At 36.7% G+C, this 24,671-nt stretch overlaps 1 protein-coding gene across 1 annotated transcript in view; it reads left to right on the top strand.

Annotated features, from left to right (window-relative positions):
- Positions 1–2,609: 2,609 nt before the first annotated feature.
- Smp_150360 (putative ubiquitin--protein ligase edd) overlaps positions 2,610–24,671 on the top strand; it is a gene marked incomplete at both ends in the record, with an annotated part of 33,228 nt that continues 11,166 nt past the window's right edge. Inside the window, 21 exons of the mRNA XM_018793900.1 lie at positions 2,610–2,692; positions 5,571–5,697; positions 5,733–5,800; positions 5,832–6,087; positions 6,375–6,687; positions 7,483–7,646; positions 8,338–8,583; positions 9,080–9,423; positions 9,678–9,993; positions 11,106–11,490; positions 12,214–12,569; positions 12,786–12,941; positions 13,516–13,896; positions 14,410–14,715; positions 16,029–16,312; positions 17,420–17,856; positions 19,500–19,606; positions 19,948–20,316; positions 20,389–20,550; positions 20,754–21,086; positions 21,232–21,396. Of these exons, the coding sequence (XP_018648366.1) occupies positions 2,610–2,692; positions 5,571–5,697; positions 5,733–5,800; positions 5,832–6,087; positions 6,375–6,687; positions 7,483–7,646; positions 8,338–8,583; positions 9,080–9,423; positions 9,678–9,993; positions 11,106–11,490; positions 12,214–12,569; positions 12,786–12,941; positions 13,516–13,896; positions 14,410–14,715; positions 16,029–16,312; positions 17,420–17,856; positions 19,500–19,606; positions 19,948–20,316; positions 20,389–20,550; positions 20,754–21,086; positions 21,232–21,396 (5,358 nt within the window). The remainder of the gene's footprint in view (positions 2,693–5,570; positions 5,698–5,732; positions 5,801–5,831; positions 6,088–6,374; positions 6,688–7,482; positions 7,647–8,337; positions 8,584–9,079; positions 9,424–9,677; positions 9,994–11,105; positions 11,491–12,213; positions 12,570–12,785; positions 12,942–13,515; positions 13,897–14,409; positions 14,716–16,028; positions 16,313–17,419; positions 17,857–19,499; positions 19,607–19,947; positions 20,317–20,388; positions 20,551–20,753; positions 21,087–21,231; positions 21,397–24,671) is intronic.

Below are 24,671 nucleotides of genomic sequence, written 5' to 3'. Positions count from 1 at the left end.
AGATCTTTGTGATATACAGAACATTAAAATCTACCACACAATCGATTCTTTACTACTCCTCTATGATGATGAACCAAGAGTAGTTTAATCCACCCCATAAAAGATAACATTAGTAATCCAAATGGAATAAAAAGAATAAAGTTTAAATAAGTTCAAAGGACAGCAACTGAACTAAAAGAAACATAAAGAAGAACAAAATACGGCATCCATGTTTGTCTCAGTGATGACGGAAATGACGAACATTTCCCCATTAGCATAAATAAGTTCTCTCTGATAACCAGATTATCCTGGAGTTAAACTACTACATCACTCTTTTAGTTCGGCCAATATGTGCTTTACTTGTCATACTTTTTGAAACGCAGTGAGGAATTTCTTTGAGTCACTTTGAAAAAGACGAATCTGTTAAAAATATGTTTATGTAAGCTTTTTCAATGATTTTCCACAGAACTTGGTGTCTCAATGGCTACTATGCGCATGTCCCTGTTAAAACAGCATTCTCACCAGAGGGTGATCTTGGACAAAACGTTAGGCACCGATTTACAGTGAATCTTATTCAAACTATAGTTTGTACTGTATTGATGCAAAACTCAATATTAGTGAATAATTATCATCATTAGCATGTGGGTAGCGGGATTATTGTCGGAATAAATGCTAGATCACCGTTTCAGGCACACACTAGCGCGAATCAAAACCCAATCACAGAATGCCCAGATCCTCTAAGCGCTTGTCGACGACGACCTAGGAGTTTCAGAGTGGCAACAAACTAGCATTCTTGCTTAAATGGTGTAGAAGTCGTTAGACTTTCAAAGACAAGACAGCCGAAGAATAATTCATATACGCGAATCGAGAATTCTGCCGTACATTAATATGCTGTAGCTCACGGTGATCAACAATTATTATCTTACTTGTGCTAAGGTTTGACATGACACCCATCACTCAATGGCTTTACCATCCAGTAGAAACCAATCATTTGAAAAGTGATCAATAGCTTACATTATGTGAAAATCAATCCCTTCTGGTCTGTGGGTGTGGCTGCCGAAACACCTAGTCGATCATTTAGTCTAAGTGAATGGTGTGTTAACAGAAAGGTTTATCACATGGAGAGTACATAACTCTTTAAAATTCATTACCGAATGAGGATTAAAGACTCAGGTGCACTTGATGGGTTTCAATGAACTTGGCTAGTTAAAGGGGTGTAATTTAGTACACAAGTCACTCATGATATTCTATGAGCGTGAACAACGACTTCCATGTGAACGTTAACAACACCAGCCCCACATACCATTGCATCTTGCATCCTCTTCTGAATAATGGTTTCATCTTCAGTATCAACATTCAACTTACTCCAAGAATCAAACTCTGACCTCATATCAATTGTTGTCGATCCTCACCATCCAGTCAGTTCTAGCACTTACTCACTTGCTCGTTTGCTTCTGTGTATTCAGCTTTTGCCTTGACTTTCTCTGTTCTTATACGGCTGTTATTCATTACTGTCTTCTAGTTCTTCTTTTCTTGAATCTTGTCTATGGTTCCCATAGAGACCCATTCTTTATGATGATGCTTCTTGAGGCCAAGCACCTCCTAGCGCGCTGCAGTCTGTGCTTCTTTGATCCCATTCCAGTTGCCCTCAGTAGGAGTTTCTTTTTCTTTCAGTAGATCGCATAAAGCATGGAACCTGTTATTGAGAGTTATCTTGAATTGGTTGAGTTTGTCAGCATGTCGAAGGAATGCTGTGTTGAACCTTCGTAATGCCGTTTCCCCAGCCTTTCAATGGTTCCTTAGCTTCAATTTCATCTTGACAACCACCAGCTAGTGGTGGTCTGAATCTATGTCATCTCCTCTCCTGATTCTCACCTCTTCCATTGACCTTGTGAATTTTTTACTGATGCGAATATGGTCGATCTGGTTCTGTGTGTTGTGATCCAGTGATATCCATGTGGCTTTGTGTGTGCGTTTGTGAGGAAATATTGTGCCGCCTGCAATCAATCTGCTGAATGAAAATATATTTGCAAGTCTCCCACTAGTTTCGTTTATCTGCCAGTCCATGTCGTCCCATTATATCTTCATATGGGTTTCGCTGATTCCGAGAACCACAAAGTTGTATCTCCTCATTTCCGTTACCATTTGACTGGTCTTCCCGGTCTTTTACATTGTTCGAACGTTCCAAGTATCTCGAAAAATTGTTGCTCTGGTTGTTAGCATGGGCATCGACCTCAAGACTTCAGAAGAATCTTGGCAGTCACCATAAGGCGTCATAGCTCTGCTGAATGAAGACCCAGAGTAGAGTGTAAATTTTTCAACTAGTTTTTCTGGTAAGCGCTTTTCTGTGGTGCTATTTTTCAAGGGATTGAATTGCCGACCCTATGCCCAACCTTCCTCATTAATCCGGGGTTAGGACCGGTAGTAACCCTGGAAGGCCCTCGGGCGGAGTCCTGAAACTTATGACTTTGATATTAATCTATAGTAATCGTGTGATTGATAATTCACTAGACCCTATTAAGAACGATAAAAACAAAATGAATCTTTTTTTCGAATTGGGCGGACTCTGGTTTGTTCTTATGTTCGTTCAGTTACTTCGATGACCTTCGTGTTTGTGGCTGTGTAATATCATGTCGAGTATCTTCTTGTTCGCTCAGGATCATGGGAAAGGTGAAAGTTCTCATTGCCAATTGCAGAATGACCTGCATGAAAAGTGAGTTTATAGCGCACGAATTTTTCTACATGCACTGGTTTAAATCGCAACATACGTCTCAATGTCTTATTAGTGAATCTACTTATGGCTACCTTAAAGTATTCTTCCGAAACTTGTGACCCTACAATGTCTCAGATATTTTACTGTATGTACATACCCATCAGCTTAACCAAATTTTCACCAGGGATTACTCAAATTACCACATAACCAACTGAAGCCATATAAAGTAGATTTGAATACGTCGCAACGATTTTATTGCGTTATAACCTTATCTTCCCTAATCTAGCTGGTTATCAGGTATATCCTTAGGGTTTATGATTTTAGAGTCGCGAGCGTAGCAAACTCAGCGATCGTGACTGAAATTGTTCTTGCGAGAAATAGACCAAATATAGACACTAATCATTGTATGAGCTGTAGTGTGGATGCTTTAAACTGTCTGTTAGTAAGAGTGTCGTATGAACAGGGAATCAAGCTTTTCGTCTTGCGTTTTGAGATGAAATTCCAGCGTTTTCCACAGTTAAGATAACTTATGTCGATTTCTGTGGCAAAGTTGGAATATTACATAACTAACCGGATGCTTTGATATACTGACCCATGAGTGCTTGTGAAGCACCAAAATACATGCGAATAGTTCCAACGTGTAAACATTGGGAATACCGATGAAAAATATCCTAGTTAACTTCTCTTCGCAAAAGTATGTCATGGACGGATTATATGATACTTGGCAACTTATCGTAACTATGTAAGAACTCGGGTGCTATCTGACCTCTGATTTTAACTAGTAAGATAGAAAATAACATCCCGCTTCTGTATCTTGTGAACAACCAAATCACGCTAGTAGGCAAAAACAACCACTAAATATTTTCACTAAAACTACCAAGGAAGTCCTACTCACTGCCTTCTCGTGGCGGGGGTGTTGTTCACAAAAGTGAGAGGACGAAAAGCGAATGTCCGGCGCTTTAACCGGGTTGGTGGACAAGGCGAGTCCACCTAGGGGAGTTGGAAAACCCTGATTCCAAATCAATGGTGCACATGGGCTCCAGTATCCTGAGGGAACAAATGGCGTACGAATCAATCGTTGATCACCGGCTACCATGGGACCGCATCTCCTCACGATGCTCCACTGCCCTGTGGATCAGATCTTTCGGTCAAAGGCTCCGGGTGTGGGCCCCTAAGAAAACCACTTGCTTCAGTCTGGGCACCTGGGCAGTATCACAGCCCTCACACAAATCAAATGAGATTTGTGAGGCGCATATGTATCTGGTGCTTCCTTGTACCAATATTTATGTGTTTAAATAAATAAATAAATAATTCACTAAAACCATAGCATTTATTGTGGTTCAGGTCGAGTTTAAAGAAGAAAAAAACAATCAGAACCCATGAATACATTCTGCAGAAGACTATCTAAATCCATCATTCATCGGTTGCTAAGAGCAATGTTGGCCAGTTATACTCAATTCAGAACCAGGCACATGTATATCGGCTTTAACTGACATCATATCGGCACAGCTGGGTGAGATTATAAAGAATCATTGAGTAGTTGAATCAATAATGGTTATCAGTTGTAGTAGGGAAGATTATAGATATGGTTCGAAAAAGAAAAGTGAATTCACAAGATATAAAAAGTATATGATAATTTAAAAACTAGAACTAAGGGAAGGTGTAAGTGAGTAGATTCGTGCCATTGTGACCTATTCTGAACAATGTTGCCTTACGGTTTCAATCACTAGTTACAATTGCCTAGACCCGAACCAGCTAGTTTGGACTTGCTAACACGATTCACTCCGATTGTCAGTGATTTCATGAATTTGTGCCACGTCTTTGTTGGCTTTAGTATCACGTTCGTGTTTAAGTTTGGTTCCAAAGATAGTTTGATCAATTTATGGGTAAAATAATAAACGAAAGTCCTTTTAAATCTTCCAGTTATTTTATACCAAGCTACAAAATTTGATTAATGCAAACTGCATCAAGGTACTTGACAGTTGTAGAAACTTGGTGTCGTAGTCAACTTCGTATTCATAGTATTCTTTAATTGGTTGTTACCAATGGCAAGTTAGTATCATTATTAGCATCATTATCTAGTCTCTCACAGATGAAGGTCAGCGTCATAAATTTACCATGTTTTTATTATTATTTATTATTATTTAAACACATAAATATTGGTACAAGGAAGCACCAGATACATATGCGCCTCACAAATCTCATTTGATTTGTGTGAGGGCTGTGATACTGCCCAGGTGCCCAGACTGAAGCAAGTGGTTTTCTTAGGGGCCCACACCCGGAGCCTTTGACCGAAAGATCTGATCCACAGGGCAGTGGAGCATCGTGAGGAGATGCGGTCCCATGGTAGCCGGTGATCAACGATTGATTCGTACGCCATTTGTTCCCTCAGGATACTGGAGCCCATGTGCACCATTGATTTGGAATCAGGGTTTTCCAACTCCCCTAGGTGGACTCGCCTTGTCCACCAACCCGGTTAAAGCGCCGGACATTCGCTTTTCGTCCTCTCACTTTTGTGAACAACACCCCCGCCACGAGAAGGCAGTGAGTAGGACTTATCTGGCATAGGCTATATATTCGCGTGGCCATGTGAGAGCATTTCGAGGGGGAGAGCGGACTCTCCCCACTCTAGGCCGTACCAGGGCATTTGGGGGCTTTAGTACCGAAAGACTTCTATTGATCCCTGAAATTTAAGAAATACGATAAAAACCTGAATATATATATATATATTTCACAATATATGAGTTATGTTAGCACATGCTCTGATACTGGATACATTTTAAATAAACTTTCAACGTGTTAAAGTAGGATTTCACTTTACATTTTATTTTGACAAGGCATTTATATCCCTGTTTTAACACTTTCGTTCATTATTAAGGTTAAAGGAAATTTCAGAACAAATCAAGCGAGATGGGGTATCCATACCTGATGTTTTGCGTCCATTAACCCGGGAGTCAATAGCACAATGTGTAATTAGTCCTTCACACATAGCCTTCCGTTTAGAGGTAAAGTTATCTGTCAGTATTATTCACCACTTTAGGATGGTCAAGTATGTCGCGTGGCTTACACCATAAATTCTGATCGTTTATCGCAGAAGCCTGATAGGAAGTAAGTTTTTCACTTTAATTTACTCCAAAAGACGAAAGCAAGGGATGTCGTGCAGCGACTCATCCAGTACTGTTAGAGAGGGAGTTGTAGCTCGTACTGGAAGTACGCAGCATGGAAGTCGTTCGTATAGGTCGCCTTTAAATGTTCTTGGTAGAACCTCCAGAGGCATTAGCTTTTTGCGCGAAATGCAACGTCAGGGGATTTACCTGGCGAGGCCAGTTACACACCAAATTCCTGAAAGTGAAATTCCAGAAGTATTGATTGAAGAATGCCAAACTGTTTTGCAAGTAAGTATCGGTTTTTGAGTACATCTTTGTTCGTATGTCGTTTTTGCTTACGTAGCGATATTCTATTTCTGGCAATTGTATTTACTATATATTTAAAATCATAATGATCAACATGACCCACTGCAATTACTTGTATATGTATGTGTGTTTTGTTTGGATCCTACGCAATTTTGGATAGCTTATGGGTTTTGTCGTAATTGCTAATAGTCACATGGTCGGCTTTTCAACTAGCTGGGTTTTTAATTTTTCTAACTGTGGGAATTGTTGATGGTATTGTTAAATTTTAGGGAAAGTCACGGCAAGTAATCGTCCGTGAACTACAGAATACGAATTTGGACGTTAATATGGCGGTGAATAATTTGCTTTCTCGTGATGATGAGGCGGAACAGGGTAACGGCGGAGGTTCTAGTGATGGAAATGCGCCTGGAGCTGGGGCAGGCGGAAACTCGGACGACTGGGACGATGAAGCAGTGGAGCTATTGTCATTCTTTGAGTACCCAGATAGTCATGGACTTTTTGATGCTGATGGACTAATAGCTGATGAAATGGCTGGGCCCCCCACGTCCCCGCGTTTCCGCGGTGATTTGACATCCGATTATGGTTAGTGTAACATTTTGATGTATTAATCTCTCGCTATTCGATACAAGTGGTGAATTAATTTTAGAGTTTATTTCTCTATCATTGGGTCTCAGCAATAAAGCGTTAAGGTACCTTTGTTTATTCTACTTCACTGTTACTATGTTTAACAGAATTTTATCATCACTATTATTGTAATTCTTATCATCCTGAGAAATAAGTATATATATTTGTCATTGTAGAGCTTTGAAAATGAATTCACCGAAAAGATAATTCTTCGCTGAACCAATCTTATTTTATGTCTCAATGGGTATATTCCGTTCACGGGCAGCCTTTTCGACTAAAAGACGTTTTGGACAAGCTAATCAGGATTTTGGTTATGTGTAAAGGGCTTATTAGTCATTTTTAATTTCTAGCATATTTTGCTAGTGGCACGTCATACGCACAGGTATTGTATCATATTTAGCCATAAACTTTCAACCAATTCTCAAGGAAATATCTTTGTTTACTGTAGGGGATTCCGGATAAGTTCATACTAATAGCCAAATGAAAAAATGTATTAGTGCCAGTCTGTTGATATAGTTGGAATGAAATACACGAACAAAGGTTGACCTTTTGATTTTTTGGAAACCATTTGTGTTTTGATTCAATCTTAAAGTTGTTTATGTTCCTTCAGGTGGACTCATTATAATCTTGAATGCATACATTTAAGGTTCTTAAGATTTCGTACTGCCATTATAATTTGGTTGATACTCTGTGTATAAAAGTAAGTTTTCGTCCTGATATTTGTTAATGTAATCATTATTGTTACCTGTTTAGAATATGGTTTTCTTAGTGATCGTCGCAAACGTCGGCGTATGGAATCCCATTTATACAGTAGAGGTAACGAACTTTATTCTGGACGCAATGCTTCTGTCGTAAGCGACACGACGTACAATAGATCTGTCGCAGATTCACTTAGAAACTCAACTGCTTCGGATTCTGTGAGTAGATTTGCTAGAGTTTTCTAGTCTTTATATTCAAATCCTTTCTGGTGTTACTATTTTCAATCAGTTTATTTCAAAAAATTGTACTAAGCATCAACTTTTATTTTTAAGTTTCTGACATTTACGTATTGTTTTACATTTACTTTTTCTGAATGATGCAATATCATGTCCGTATCTGCAAACCTATCAATAGTATTTTCTTAGCTACTAAAGATCTCTGTTAATTCGATAATGTGACGTAAATACTCGTTTCCTTGTGTACAAACATGAACATGGAAGGAAAAGCAGTATAACATTAGTTATCATAATAAACAAAGCTGTAGACTTTGATTATGAAGCCGAAAGACAAAACTGTTAAGAATCGATCGTATTTACTCATTATGGGGTAAATAAATCAACGACGTTTAGCTTTTGTCTAGAATTACAATAAAGAGAGTTGTCGAAAGTGATGTGAATTATGCAACATATCATGCTGCCGCAGCCGACCTAACGACGTTCATACTCAGTGAATATCTAACGCAGGTTTATTGAAAGAGATAAGACTTCAGAATCTCGCTAACTAAATCCATGATTTCTGTGAATGTATTTATAAATACATTTATACATCAGTTTGGTGTTTTGTGATATTTAATTTATGAGACTACTACCTTCTATCAGGATTATTGTCATGTTATTTCCTCATACTCAGGCAAGTGATAACGTCAAACAGTCTGGCAGTTCTACCCGTTACTATGTACAGTTGTGTGATGTACTCGAATTCTGGCCAGATCCTGAAAATTCAGGATTAAATTTGCACTTTGCGCATATCACAGCACTTCATTCTGAATTAGTTGCTTTAACAACTTGGGGAGAACTTCACCAATGGAGGTGGGGAGATTCTACTCCTTTTTTTATGCGCAATACGACAAATTTAAAGGAAGATAACGATAAGAAAGTAAGTTAAAATTTTCCAAATTGTTTAGTTTTAGATTTTTTTTAAGTGATATTGTGGTGAACAAGAACATGAGTAGGGACAATCGAACGTATTTAGGCACAAAATTACAGAATATCTCACTAAAATATAAGAACCATATAGTAAATAGTTAATTTGCAAACTATTAATCAATTTTCGTAATCTAGACCGTTCCTCCTGCAAATATCAGTCCATAGTCTCCGATTATTATTGTTCATGCATTTTAATACCGATTGCGTTTCGTTCCCGTCCCTTCGTTATCGATCTTCTACTGAAATACATTCAATGCCGGACCATCGTTATATACTATTTATGTGGATATAAGCAACCCACACCACAATATCTATTAAAATAAGCCAGCTAATATCTGCATTGTTTCTAATAGTAAATATTTGTCAAAACGAATAGATTTTTATTACTTACTTACTATTGTTTCTATTAGATCAATCTTCAGTTGATTTTGTTATTGTTTCTGAAGATTATAGACTCGGAATCAACAGGACATGCAGAACACGGCTTCCCTGCAGTGTACCATCCACGAGTTTTGGACCTTGGTTTGGCCGATGAGAAAATAATCAAACTTTCTGGCTGTGCTACTCGAGCAACTGTGTTAACAGCTACGGGAAAGTTTGCTACATGGATGGACGAAAGTCTTATCCATTCGTTACCTGCCTCCTACCCATTGGGTTCATCATCTGGTTCCTTAGGAATAGAGCATCAGGCTGTTTTGTTTCCTGAACTACGTGATGAAAGCGTTATCCAAATTCATACTGCTCCACTGGTGACTGTTATCCGCTGTTTATCTGGTTCAGTCTATTGGTGGTATGTTACAATCGATTAAATTTCCCATATTTTCAACTTATTTTTGGTCTGGCAGTTTTGTACTTGTACTGTGTTTTGTATTTCCTTTTCTCAAAAGTTAAACTTTCATCTTAGTTTTCTAGTGTTTATCTGTATTTGAAGTAGTAGTTTCTATGCTTCTGTTCTTAAAAATGGCATGAAACAAGTGTAATTAAATAGTTTCAATCGCTACTGGTTATCGAATATGTGAAGTATTTCTATTTAATTATCTACAGGGGAATTTATCCTTCCTACATGAGGCAGCGAGCGATCGAAAAAATGCGTCAAAATCGTGTCTCATCAGTTTCTAAGAGAACTAATGTGTCATCCAAAAATTCTGGCAGTCGCCGATATTGTTTGTCTCAGCAGTCCAGCAGCAACTCCACTTCAGAGTCGTCAAATACCAGTACAGGAGAAATTCATGCACAAAACGTGACAGATATATCAAGTTCAAGTACTGGGATTGTACCTGGTTCCTTTGTTTGCATACGTAGTGCTCCAATATTCCATGCTGGAGCGATTGGTTTTACTGTAGTTGGTGGAGTACCGAAGGTGTGTTTATTGAAGTTCCCATTCTTTATCATTGTGTTTGATATTTTATATATTTACACATCAAGTAAAATAATTTACGTGAGAACCATGGTTCAAATAATCAATTTTCATTCATTGAGTTATAGATTCGAATTTCTCCTCGAACACATTTTTGGTACTATTCATACGATAAGCATCTCTTATAGCCTTATACATTAATGTTCATTATTATTTTTTGAGTTACATCAGTTGATGTCTAAGAGATATCTCAATGCTTCGAATGTTGTGGATTGCTTATAACATTGTCATGAGATGCAATCATATTACAATTGCTTTGGGATGCTGATATTGCTCTTAAGAAAAAGTGTATTCATCAGTCACACGTGGAACAGCAACTTACCGTATTGAGCCCTTATATTACTGGAAGTAAATATACTTGTATTCAAAGGGCAAAAATTTTAAATCTAAAGTGTCCAATGCTCTTAGTGTTCCCTGGTAATCATGAGCTGAAATCGGAACGATCAACTAAAAATGGTCTTTATCAACATTAGTTTAAATATCATTTTTTACAATACCATGATCTAACCGAAGTCTCTTCCAGTTTTAAAACGGTTAGTGCCAAATCTGTTCTATGTTGTGTTTTTGCTTCGATGGTTTTCGGTTCCTGACAATTAAAACTTGACGCGACAATAGATTATGAAATTATGTAGGTCTAAATGAACAATAAACCTACGTCAATATATAATCTTCGTAATTGATCTGTTACAGAAATATTCTGTTAGTGTTCATGCCAGAAAGTTTGTGACATATCATTCATCATTTTTAAAGAGGTATTTAGGGATAAGATTGTTCTATCACAAGTTTACTTGAGCCACTTCAGTATTTAAAATAGACTTTTCAGAATACACACAACATACAATAATAGCGTGGTACACTAGCATCAGTTCAAGACTTTTCTGAAATCCTTTTTTAGACTGTTCTAAAAATGGTCTCAAAATGTTTTGGGAATGTTGTCTAAATTGTTCCGGTTTGTTTTTCATACTCTCTCATGTAGATTCTATATGTCTGAAGCAGATAATCTTGTTATTTGCTTTACGCTCTTCTGATTTTGTACCTGACTTGTATTTGCCTAGGTGGGAACGCTACTCGAAGATGCCTGGAAAACAACGGATATATGTCGCTTTCGTGTTAACGTTATGAACTCCACTTCCTGTACATCAGGAATCAATGAAAGCCCACTTCATCCTCCTGCTTTATCATCTGATTCATCACAACATATACTGACTTGCCCTTATGCCTTGGGTCTAACAGTTCACAATCAGCATAACTCTTCACAATGCTCAGCATCTTTGGGTAACAGTGTTTCAGGAGTTCAGTTCCCTAGTGACCAGGTAGCCGTTTCGTCAGGTGGAAGCAATTCTACCCTAACGTTTCAGGAAATGCCACCTCCACCATCTCCAGCTTCTTCTACATGTAGTGACCAGTCAGGTCCTGTAAGAGTTAGCCCAGGAACATTTAGTGAGTTCATTTTTGAAGTGTTTCAATTAACAATCACTGTCAAAGAAACATGTCAATTTTGTACTTTTTAGGTGATTTTTTTAATTTGATAAGAGATCTCTATTATCAAAATATATATCACGTAGTTTTCGAAGTTTTCACTGTCATTATAAGTGTAATACCTTTCTTGTGCAATCCATCTTGATTGACTGAAAATGTGACCAAATTATCTATATACTTATCTATGGTATAGGAGTATAAAATTGTAATGAATTAATATTCCTCGTAGTAGATGTAAGTTACGTTCCATAGCACAAAGATGAATGTATTTACTGGATTATAACGAATTTTTTAATTGTCGATATGTGGACTTCTACTCCACTAATACACCGTATGCCCCATAGAAATTTATCGTCGATCCTGTGTAATGTTTTTTATCATGGCTAACTGATTTAGCTTTCAGTATTTACTGTCCTTTCTGTACATATTTTCTACTGGCTCACTATAGTCAAATGTAGTTTTATAGCTTGAACAATGGAACAACTCGTGTCAGGTTTTGTTTCTGAAGCCTACCTTTACAGTAAATAGATTGATATTTCTATTATTTTCCCCTGAAGAGATTTTTTTAGGATAAAGAGTTGTGCAAATGAGTTTGAAGATATATTGACTAATTATCTGTTAAGTATTTTCCTTATCCGTTTCTGACAATCGCGTTTTCACTCTGTTATCATTTTATGCTTACAGAAAGGAAAAAAGTTCCTAGCATCTCTGGCGATCGTAGTGAACGTATCGTCGGAGATTGGGACATCGGTAATCAAAATAACGGTCGCGGTGCACGTGGTCGCTCCGCTGATCGAGATCCTTCAATTGGTGTTCCAGTCAATCCTGCTAACAAACGCGGCTCCGTCGATTTAAACCATGATGTTATTGATGTAACGACTAGATCAGATATAGGATGTAGTCGAGCATCTAATAACCCTACTTTTTTAGAAGAAGATTGGTGTTTGAGCGATGTTGTATTTGTCGAGGATGGGCGAACTCAACCAGTGGGTATTGTACTTAAAGTGGATGGGAATATTGCCGCTGTTAAATTCCTAAAGGTTTGTTGCAATATATCTTTGTTTATTAATATTGCTTGTAAAGATTACCTATAAATATAAATGTACAGCCTAAGAAAATGATGTCGAAAAAGGAATTCTCTCCACTGAAATGTCTTCATGCCTGTTGATGAATCAATGAGTTCTTTTCGTTGTTAGTTAATTGTCTCACAAAAGTCATTACCTGAATAAAAAATAATATGAATCCTTTAATTGTAGGAACAAGAACGATCATGTGTGGCTGCCAATTGTCCATATTCCCCTGTATGTGTTCTCATTAATAGCATTTTGGGAGTCAGTTCTTCATTAACCGCCACAACATCAACTTTTTCCCAGATTCCCCTTACATCCGCTGACCCAATGAGTTGGCTTAACGTAAGTTTAATAACTATAAGGTTGTTTAAATATTTTCAATAACATTCGTCAGGTTAGATATAGTATTTAAGTCACTTGTTTACGTACATAAGTATTCTCATTTCTTCATAACGTAGAATTTTTCGTAATCCCGTGTTTAGCTCATTTTTAAATTGCAAATTGATTAATTGTGTGTTCAGATTTTAAGGCATAGAATATTTATTTAGGGACAATATTGTGATAGTCTTAGTAGATAAAATGAAATATCTATATTGTGTTGGGGATTTTTTTTCCTCATTCTAAAGTCTTGATGAAATTCTTTTCATTAAAATGATCATTATATCAAACTTTATTGGACTAATTATTAGTCGCATATTTTTAACTGAATAGATAGAAAGGGGGCTTGTACCTGATAGTCTGATGCGTTGTGGCTTTCTGGGTACTAAAAAGTAAATTCTGATCTAATAATTTCCTCCACTAGTTTGGTCCTTTAGTGCGATAACTCTAATAATGAGTTTTGTTTCAAAGAGCGTATATCGACTATAAATGTGAGAGCTGCCCATAATCTTTTTGTTTTTTCCTGTTTTGTACCTAGGATTGCCGATTACTACGCAAAGAAGACTTAACGATTGTTCGTAATGCTGGGTTGGTACGAGTCCCTGATGTGGTACAACGTACACCCAGACGTGTGTTTGCTGCTCCGAGTAGCAGTAACAGTCGGAATCCAGGTGATTTAAAGGTTTCGAAAGGTTTACCTTCCCATGCTCCCAAAATTCTAGCACTTGCGACTGAAAACAGTCGTATTCATGTCATTGCAGAACAAATAGATGGTGGACCCCATCAATCCGCTTTGTATCAGGTTTACAATTTATCAGGAAAATTAATCATCAACCAAAAAATGCCAGTAAGTGCTTCTGCACTGAAACCTGTTGCAGAATTAAAGGATGGATCAGCCACGATCACTTGTCCATCTGAAGTGAGTTTTTTCTGACATTATTTGGTTACTGTATACTTGGTATAATTAATGTAACCACACTAGCTCTGTCATCACAAAAAATCTTATCGTCTGAATTGTAATTTCGATTGTTGAATTGTCTACAAAGTTTTCGTTATAAGCCTCGTACAATTAGACTTTTCAAAATTTTGAATCACCTTATTGACCAGAATTTTAGCGGAATAATATTTCTTTATTATGTTATCCAGTTAATTCACTTTGTGAACAGCACTCAACACACTACATTTAGTCCTGTGATACAAACATACTGAATCTACGAAAGGATAGGTGTCTACTCATTCAAGAAAGTCACTAGTTTGATATCCTCAAATGTATGTAGTGTGCTTTTAGTTTTCACGTAATACATTTTTATAGTAATCCTGGGGTTTGTTTACCAAATATGTATCATGCCTGTGTTTTTATATTTGTAGTCAATAATCAATTTTTTTTCAATATAATTTTTTCAACAATTTGTGAATTGTTTTCCTATGATAGCATCCGTTACTGTTACGGGATCCTAGTGGTTTAGTTTTGTCGTTTATTCCGCCTTCAAGAACAGCCAGCCATGAAATCTGGACTAATTTGATGTCACTTGATCTTCCTCCTGTCCAATGTGCGTCTTTTGCTTGGATTCGAAATAATTTACCAGCATCTGGAATTTCGGGATGTACGAATGGACGACAGTCTTCAAAGTCACAAAGTGAACAACAACCACGTTGTCTGTTTGGTCTAGTGGTTGTACAAGACCTTACTTTAATGCCACATATTCTTAGAGCTAATGACGTCCAAGTTGAGAAATTGGTATGTTTTTCTATCATTGTCCTTTATCATTTCTTAGTTTTCCTTTCGTATTTAAAATACTATGGAACTTTTTAACATTTCGCTTTTTACCCAATACAGAATTATTAGATTTCAGTACAGACTGTTGATTTAAATGAGTTAGCTATAGCTTTTCTCGGCCGGTAATAACTAATTTACGGCAGCTACTTTTATTAGGTGTAAATTTCATCCTTTTCTAGTTTAGTAGGGTAGATGAAGATTATCTTAACACAATTCTTGTCATTTTAGTCACTCTTACCGGCTGTATTCATAGTTTTTTGTGTGGGAAACCGATCATCTTGTCCTGTAAAGATGGCGTGGTCCGTTTTTCCTACAGCTGTCTTAAAAGATATCTAGACAAATGTGTCAAAAACTTGAAGATTGATTGCCTGACATTTGAAATTTCTAATTAAAACTGATTTTCCTGATTCTCTCATTTCATAATTTTGGAAAGTAAAGCGATAATCTTACTTCCCGTTATCTAACTTGAATTCGTATAATTTTGCTTGTATCGATACACACCACTTTTGTAATCAGTAATTAAATTAGTACATACTATACTGCTTTAAAATGTAATCAAAATGAGTAGATGTACGTACTTTGTTATGTCAGTTAGTAGAATGGATGGTTGAAGCAGATATATTATGCGCTTTTTGTCCTATAATTAATGTAAGCTGTTTGTTAAATGTTTCCTACGTATCTCTAGGATCATTTTAAATAGCGTCTAATGATTGTCAAACTTCAGATTACCCACCAGTTAATCTATTGTGTATGTTTATCAACCTAGACCCTTTAAGTAGACTCATTTAACAAGACAATCGATTTGGTGCGACTTTGGAATAAATTATCACTATCAGTAGTAGATATTTTAGATTTGCGCCAATCTATTGGTAAAACGAGGTATTTCTCAGAACTTCCGAAATCCGCTCCGAAGGAACAAAGCGAGTGGTGTGTTAGATGTTATGACTTGTTCTATGGTTTATCTGATGATCTATCTTTTTGTACCTTGTGTTAGGAATTATAGCTCAAGTTTGCTTAATATAGTTTTATACATGATTTTACATTTGGTGAAGTAATAGCTCATTGGTTAAAAAACAGGGCGCCCATTTAGACTTTCGTCCGAAGTGCATTCAAACAGCGTACTTCATAATCGACATATAAACTTTTACTTGGTATATAAGTTACACTTTTAAGGTACCTTATGAAACATAAAAATCAAACAAGCATTTCCTGACTAATTAATTTCAATCCAATTGTTATACCTCAACCTGTAATATGGTTTTACATTTAACCAGTTGGCTGCTGACTTGTCTTCAGTTGAAAGTCTTAAAGTTGCTTGCGAACTGGCGGACGGACGGCGCAATTTACTTCACATGGCTGTGTCGATGTGTGCACCACAATCTAACAAAGAAACAAGTCCTGAATGGCTGTCAAAACTTGAACCTGTCCTTACTAGCCCTATATTTCGTCCTACTTTTGAGGATAAGACCAAACCAATTAAGGAGGCCAATGAATCTTCTGATGCTTCTGTGATGAAAGTAGTTAATCCAAATACTTCCAGCCGTCAACCCTCATTTTGGTTAGTGATACTTTAAATTACAGTGGACTATATCATTTATTATGGTTCTATGCATGTTTTAGTAATTTCTTTACTTCTACTTGAAGTTTTAGATGGAGAACTGAAATATCTTTCCACTTAAGATGTCTTCGCTTAATAGTTACTCCATGACGAAACTATGATTTGTTCTGATTCTGGTTTCTCTGAGCCAAATGGTTTACTCATGAGACTTCCGCCGTTATTCTAGCCAACATATGAGACCAAACTGAGATGTGAAGTCGGTTCATAAACTCATTGTTAGAGTTTGGGAATGTGCAGAATTCCTTTGTGTGGTTCATGGATTAATTATAGTCTCAATAGTTGGAGATATTAGTTGATGAGGGTCATAATCAATCTCAGTGGTACACATGCATTATATTCATCGTAATTCTTAGCTTAGTATTCGCTCCTACATCTCATTCACTACTTTTTTTACTTATATCTCTTTTATTTAGCTGATATTTACTTCCCTTTTTATCACGTGAATTTTCCTTTGTGTTGATAGGGAATACGGCAACTTAGACCTATGAATATATCTACCTGGCTCTTCCTTGTTTATGATTAGTTGACTACTGATCAACATGTATTGAGTCTTCAGATTGTATATATTATCAAGTCAGCTGCATTTTCTTACGTTTCACGAGGTTTCGAATGCTGTCTTGAAAAGTTTTCTTAATCATATTACTTCTTTAAACTTTATAGTTGTCCTTTCTATTATATCAGTGTGAAACTTCCTAGTCAAATAGTTAACTAGTATATATTACGTAGGTGCGTTTTTACATTACTGGTGGAAAGTATTTCATTTGATTCCAGCTAATATTCTGTGTGTTATTTGTTATCTGTAAATACTGTTTATTGGATTTCAACCATTTATCGTGTTACATCCGTTTGGTATCTGTTGGTTTTAAGTAATTCTAATGGATGCTCACAAACTATCATTGGTATTAGACTGATGCGAATAACTTAATACTTTTTAGCATTAGAATTACAATTACAGTCGCACATTTCAACCCACTCTTGATACGATCATATAGTTATTTTCTGTAACCGATTTATTATTTTTTCATCCATGCATACTTAATCTTACAGGTCATCCGTAGCTCGCTCTTCTGCCGCCTCTGGTTGCTTAAGCATGCATGAACTGTTTATTCGATCTTCTATTGAAGCTGCTACTGTTGCGGCGGCAGCAGCATTATCTAGCTCTACTTCACGTGGTGACTCGGATGTGCGCACCACCTCTAACACTGCTCCTTCATCTGGAAATGGTATAAATTTTTGGCATCTTCCTCCAGTACGAAAAGATGAACTTACTCGGAGAATTTCTTCATATCGCATCCTTCGTCTTTTAGTAGAGAGTCGACATTTAATACCTAGTTTGATCCCGCTTCTAACTGCTCGCAATACTGAAGACCTAACACCATTTATGTTGGCGATTAAAATTCGAGCTTACAGTGTTGCTCGGTTTTTATATGATACCATTCGGGTGATTACGAATTTATCTTTAATGTATTTTGAACATTTTTTGGGTCGATTTGATATTTAATGTTGTTTTTTTATTATCTAAAGAAGCAGTGGTTTCAGTTAAATGTTTAAATTATTTACTGATATTGCTCATGCACGTGCTGTTATTACAGTTCGACTTCCGTAAGGTAGTGTAACTGGACTGTAAAGGCAAACTTGGACTATTCTTGAGGGATTTTAGCTTGTATTTTAGCTAGTCAGAAAACAGTTGTAAACGGATAGTTTGTAAAATAAAAACAGTGAAGTCATAAACAATGTACAAATTTAACATCTTGAATGAATTTAGTCAGGTTTTGAATGGTTCCTTCTCTCTTCAAATAAAAACATTGGGACTTGAAAATTTTGTCCATGTGTCTTTATGTCATTTGTCCTTTAGCACCGTGATAGTAACGTACTTTCACTCTTCCCATTTCTTCTGATGGTCGACTGGGTTATGAAGACTACCTCGACATCTGAAGGGAAGCACAAAATACAATTGATAGCTCGGATGCGACTAGACGGTTTGAACTTCGCAGATGACATGACCCTTCTATCCCATACACATCGACAAATGCAGGTCGAGATAAACAGTGTGACAGAAGCCGCTGGATCAGTAGGCCTCAACATACATAAAGGAAAAAGCAAGATCCTCGAATGCAACACGGAGAACACCAACACAATCACACTTGATAGAGAAGTCCTGGAAAGGGTAGAATCTTCCACGTACCTAGGCAGCATCAAGAAGGATCTGATGCAGATGTAAAGGCGGGATTGGCAAAGCAAGAGCAACATTCCCCACAAGTGAAGATTATATGGAACTCAAAACAACTGTCAACTAATATCAAAGTCAGAATCTTCAATATGAACGTCAAGACAGTTCTACTATACGGACTGAAGCTTGGAAAACTACCACAACCATCATCAGAAAGTATAAGTATCTATAAACAATTATGTACACAAGATACTCAATGTCCGTTGGTCGGATACCATCAGCAACAGCCTACTGTGAGAGAAGACAAACCAGCTTCCAGCCGAGGAGGAAATTAGGAAAATACGTTAGAAGTGGATGGGACATACATTGCAAAAACCATCAATCTACATCACGAGACACGTCATAACTTGGGATCTTAAAAGTAAAAGGTAAAGAGGAATACCAAAGAACACATTGCTCCGAAAATCAGAGTCAGATATCAATTGAATTAATTAAGCTTGTCAATAAATGGAGGAGGCAATCCAAAACAGAGTTACTTGGCGAATCATGGTCGATGACCTATGCTTCCACGATAGATTACTGGCATAAGTAATTGAGATTATTTCTAAAAGGAAATAATATAACTTGTGTGGTAAAATTTTGTTTTGATGCGTAGACGAACAGTTAGTAGCAGGCAAGTTTCCAAATGTCTGTGTCTGATTTTACGGAGTTGGATTTCTACGTTCAAGAATGACCGACTAGACCAGATTGTTATCGGGGTCAATATTGCTTTACCTCACATCGAAGTGATACACAGAAAGGAATTCAGTTGTTCCCACATGAATATTTTAGTTGTCTTAAATCATATTTTAAGCTTCTTATATATATTTTTTGAATTGTTTCATTTCCTATCTTAGTGTATTTCCGAATCGCCTGAGAATTCCACTGTGGATTATGTCTCTGACCCATCCTCATTAGATTTCTTCTCTCCGGCCAGTCACAAACTTGATGATTCTCCACTTTTTCAGCTTTGTTATAACGATACTTGCAGTTTCACATGGACCGGTCCTGATCATATTAGACAAGTATGTGATTTCGTTTGATCATTATTGATTTTTTATATTCCAGAGAGACTCGCTACCGTATAATTATCTTATTACTTTATTAGAATACTAAAAATATTCGCTGTCAAGTTTTTTAGCTGCTTTGAAGCTAATTTAGATCGAAGTTTATTTTCGCGATCGTTTTAAAAGTTTGCGAATTATGCTTGTCATTGTTTATTTAAACCTACTTTAGACAATTTTATGCACGTCGTTGTTGACTTGTATGAGCGTATTTATTTTACTGGGGACAGTAACAATAATTTGTTTATTTTTACTTTTAATGGGATTGGTTCTTAACTTTTTTGTCACTTGATTTTTATTAGGATATCTTCGAATGTCGCACTTGCGGTTTAATGGACTCTTTGTGTTGCTGTACGGAGTGTGCACGTGTCTGTCACAAAGGCCATGATTGCCGCCTAAAAAGAACTTCTCCAACAGCCTATTGTGATTGTTGGGAAAAGTGTTGTTGCCAAAGTCTTATATCTGGATTTCAGGCTCCGCGGCATGAATTATTTTATAAGTTGTTATCGGGAACAAAGCTTATACATAATCGAAACGCTCGTGGGGAACATCTGTTACTTTACTTGGCTAAATGTATGGAGCGCCAAACACGGGAGCAACGGCAACACCGTCCATCTAGGCGTCGCCTAACTTCTGCAACAACTCGAACTAACTCTAACTGCAACCCTCCAGTTACTTCTGCGTCAAGTACAACATCTAATTGGGAACCGAATAACGGAGCTCAAAATTTGGGACCAGAAGAGCCTGACCATGATCTAGAACCTCCTCGATTTGCACGTGATGCATTTGAATTGGCTCTTGATTGCCCTGCAGCTGTCCATAGCATGCTGACATTAGATAGCAATTCAGATGTTCTGGATACTGATCCACTTCATCAAAAGAATGGCTTCGTTAATGAAGACCAAGTAGGATATTTTAAATTTCTTTTGTGTTTAATACTAGTTGCCGTTTAGTCCGTAATCATTGGATTATTGTATTTCTCTTAGTTATCACATAAATATTGAAATTTTCTCCTTGAGCAACTGTATATTATTTTTCTATTTCGACGTTCAATTTTTTGAATTCGAGATATACTTAAAATACATAATTGCATTATATTTTTTTTTAGGTTTTTCTGTCATCTCAAGGTGGTACAAATCAGTTGGATGATTTTGTATTCACACTTATTTGCAAGTGTCCCCCCGAAATAACTGACATTTTACTGTCTACTTTAAATCGATGTATCATTAGTTTTCCTTCAAGCATTGAAGAAAAGAAAAGAAAATTTTCAGATGATACTTTGCCGGCGGATACACCAAATAATTCTTCATTTTTGAAGCAGTGTGATTATCCTAACTCAGTAGAAATGACATTAGCGGCCGCTCGGTTTATTCGCTCTGTAGCTCGAATATACGCTAGTTTGTCTTTGGAATTGGCTCCTGACCAGAAAAAGAAGAGGCGAGTAAAATGTTTTTAGTATTTTAGTTCAAACTCAGTATATTACTTCCTAATTTAGTTTTGTTTCACATTTTGAGCTCATTGTATACACTCCAGATTTCGTATATCGTCTAACTTTTTTTAATTTTAGCCGTTTGGGTTTGGCTCAGCCAACGCTTTTGGATCTTTGTCGACATGTATTCAGCAGTTTGGCTCCAATTGCTATTAATGAATTGCCTGTACTCGCAGCTAGTCTTCTTGTACCTATCCGTACGGGCACTGTACGCCCATGTGCACCCTTTTCATTCACGTCTCAGTCGAGCGAAGTTGCCTCGGTAATTTATTTTAAATTAATTTAGTTGTTTACGAGAATCTGTCAGCTTATGTTTATTTAAAGTGATACAATATATATGTATATATAGTTACTATTTACTTATTTCAATTCTTACCTCACAGTTAGGTGTTCAACATTTTCATTCTCTTTTTTATGTAAAATAATAAAGTCATTTTCTTTATTTCTAAGGGACTTGAATTGTTAATTAATGCTGAAAGAAATAACTTTACGCGCCAGCAATTGCTTTCTTCTAGTGAAGCAACGAAAACCGATGATCTACCCAACAAAGGAATACAAAGATCCATGAGCATCGATGATGGATATAGGGTAATCGATATCGTTTAATCGTTTGATTTAAGATTTTGTTACTTCTCTCTCATGAAAACCACCTCTTCAATTCGGACTAGCTATTTTGGACGCTAATACTCTTTATCAGACATAATTTGTTTCTTTTCTCTTAATGTCGTTATAATATTGCAGTGCTTGTTATGACACGTTTTACGGTTGTTAAGACTGTCTAAAATCTTCATAGGATAGTGAAAATTTGAAAATCCACATATATTTTTGTTTAGATAATGGTTGTAGTTTTAGTTTTTAGTTTATAATTGTCAATGTACGTTAAATGGCTTAACACTAGATGATTCATTAAATGCGTAGTTTCTGTATGATGGTTTCAAGGGTAATAGGTTTTGTCAACCATTTGATTTGTTATTAGAAATGAGATTTTAAACGATTGCTCTCATTGTTTATTGTTGTACTTCCTGTAAGATGAAAACCTGGTTACATTAATAACACTGGTAGATTTATCTAGTTTCCTACATGCAAAACTCCTTTTTCTTATAGTAACGTTGATTTTGTCTTTTTTATCATTTATGTTTATGTACTAAGTTAAAAAAATTTTATTTTAGCATCATCACTCGAGCTTCAATATACAACCATCTTATCGTAGCGCATCAGAATCTGTTACAGTTCCTTCTATGCGTCACCACAATGTTATATCCACATTAAATGTTGAGTTATCTTCGTCACATGTTCCTACTTCGGATACTTTGGAACCTGATACTACTAAGTATACTCATGCAGAGTCAAACATAGAAGTTGCATCTCCCACCACAGTCACACCTTCAATACATGATCCTTCATTACTTACTCTTCAAATGCAATCTACTATCACTGATATAGAAACTAGTGCTGCTGAACACGCCCTAACGGTTAGTTCCATTATCTTTAAAGCTTTACTATAGTTTACCAAGCAGATTACACTTAAATGTGATGTAACGGATGTTTTGAAATATTTTCTCTCTCAGGTATAATATAATAATGAGACTAGTCACGTTATATCAGGATTCACACCCTAGAATATAGGACCAGATTAACACTAAATAATACTTTATCCAGCATTTAGTTACAGGCAATCACTCTCAGTGAGTCCGAATTAGAGATCAGTGAGCGGAAAGAAAATCAAATATTTATTAGTCAATAGGCTAGTGCCTGTTCGTCCACTCTTAACGACCAACCATATTTTGTTTTCACTAGCACATATCAAAATATTATTGCTAATCAAATTTTTACGGGGAATTTTTAAATCGTAATGATATGACGTAACATGTACAACTGACATATTTTTATACTGAATTTATTTTATCGTTTCTGTGGTTATGATAATTGGTCTTAACTTTTGACCAAACACTAGTTAACTTGTTTAACGTCAAGATTTAGGTGTATTTCGCTTTTAAGTTCAGGGTCACAATTTTCTGTTATTGTATACATTTTTCATAATTCTAAACATTTTTGTATTAATTTTGTATCATACTAAACTCACCAGGTAATGAGTTCAACTGCCGATGCATCTGGTGTTTCAACTAGATTAGAACCAAATGACTCGTCCGGTCATTTTCCTCCAGCTGTTTCAAATGTTTCAGATAGCTGCTCTTTAAATTTTGTCTTTACTCCAAATTTTTCTGCCAGTAGCTGTTCAGACTCCATTTTCCAGATTCAATCTTCTGGAGAATCTCATACTTCTCCCACTTATGAATCCCTTGATGACAATGTTGTTGATGAAGAGGCTACTGCAAGAAGAATTGCAGATGCAAAAGTGACTCGTAGTGAAGCTGTTGATTCTGGAACTTGGTCTTATCCACGACGTGAAGAACCAGGATATCATTCGCATATATTCCCCCTGGTGCCTGATGATAGTGCAGTGAATGACTCATGCGATAGCGAGATAACATTTCCTAGTTGCTCTAGACGTCGTGTAACCGAATCCAATAGCAGTAGTTTTTGTAAACGCCGACGAACCATCGAACCAGAAATTTCTTCTCCTGAGCCAAAGGATGATACCATTCAAATCGATTCTCACATAAGTTACCCACTGTCACCATCAGCTCAAGATGAACTTCCTTTGTCTCTTCTCGAGACAGATGCAACCGTTAGCCAAACAAGCAGTACAGCCGTCACAATAGGAAGTACTACAGATTTGGATATTAGATCGGAATTATCATCTAATCTGAATGTTGAACTTCACCCAACATCTAGTTATTCGACAAATGTGGTACCTTCTGAATTGGTTAGTTGTTGCGTTTTGTTGTTGTGATGAATGTATCATGTTTCCTACCTCACAAATAGATGTATAATTATCTCAGCACTAATTTGAGACGTATAGCTAAGCCAAAAGGAAATACATTCGTATTTCTTCATTTTAATGTGTTTATGCAAACTTTCTTATATTAATAAGGGTGAATAATAGGATGCTGTATGTTTGTGCTAAATAATTGAGAAACTAGTTATTTTCCCGTTACTCACTCATGTTTTATATCTCATATTTTCACTTACTTATCATCAGTGTGCTTCTGAAGTATCTAATCATCAACGAGAGGAAATCGGATTTAGTAGACTGCTCAATTCTGACGTTGATCTCTATCAGTCATCATTGTCTATTCAAGAAGGACCTTCATCCGGGCGAACTGGTGATGCAGCTAATGGACCGCAAAATAATATACAGTTTTCTGTTTCCGAACAGTCTAATGCTTTCCAGGCCGAAGATGTCTCTGATGGTCAAGCTTCAGATTATGATGAGTATGATGAACAAGATGATGGTGATGATGGTGAAGATCATGAGGAAGACGATGATGAAAATGAAACGGAAGATGAAGATGGTGACCAAGATGTTTACGGTGGTGACCAGCTTATAGAAGGGGAAGATGATGAAGACGATGAGGATGATGAAGATGATTCTTCTCATCACAGTGATGTAAGCGGGTTTACATTTTAACCTGG

The sequence above is a fragment of the Schistosoma mansoni genome, chromosome 1, assembly GCF_000237925.1.
Source record: "Schistosoma mansoni strain Puerto Rico chromosome 1, complete genome".
Lineage (NCBI taxonomy): Eukaryota > Metazoa > Platyhelminthes > Trematoda > Strigeidida > Schistosomatidae > Schistosoma > Schistosoma mansoni.
Note: the sequence above shows the minus strand (reverse complement) of the source record. Positions and strands in the feature narration are given on the sequence as shown.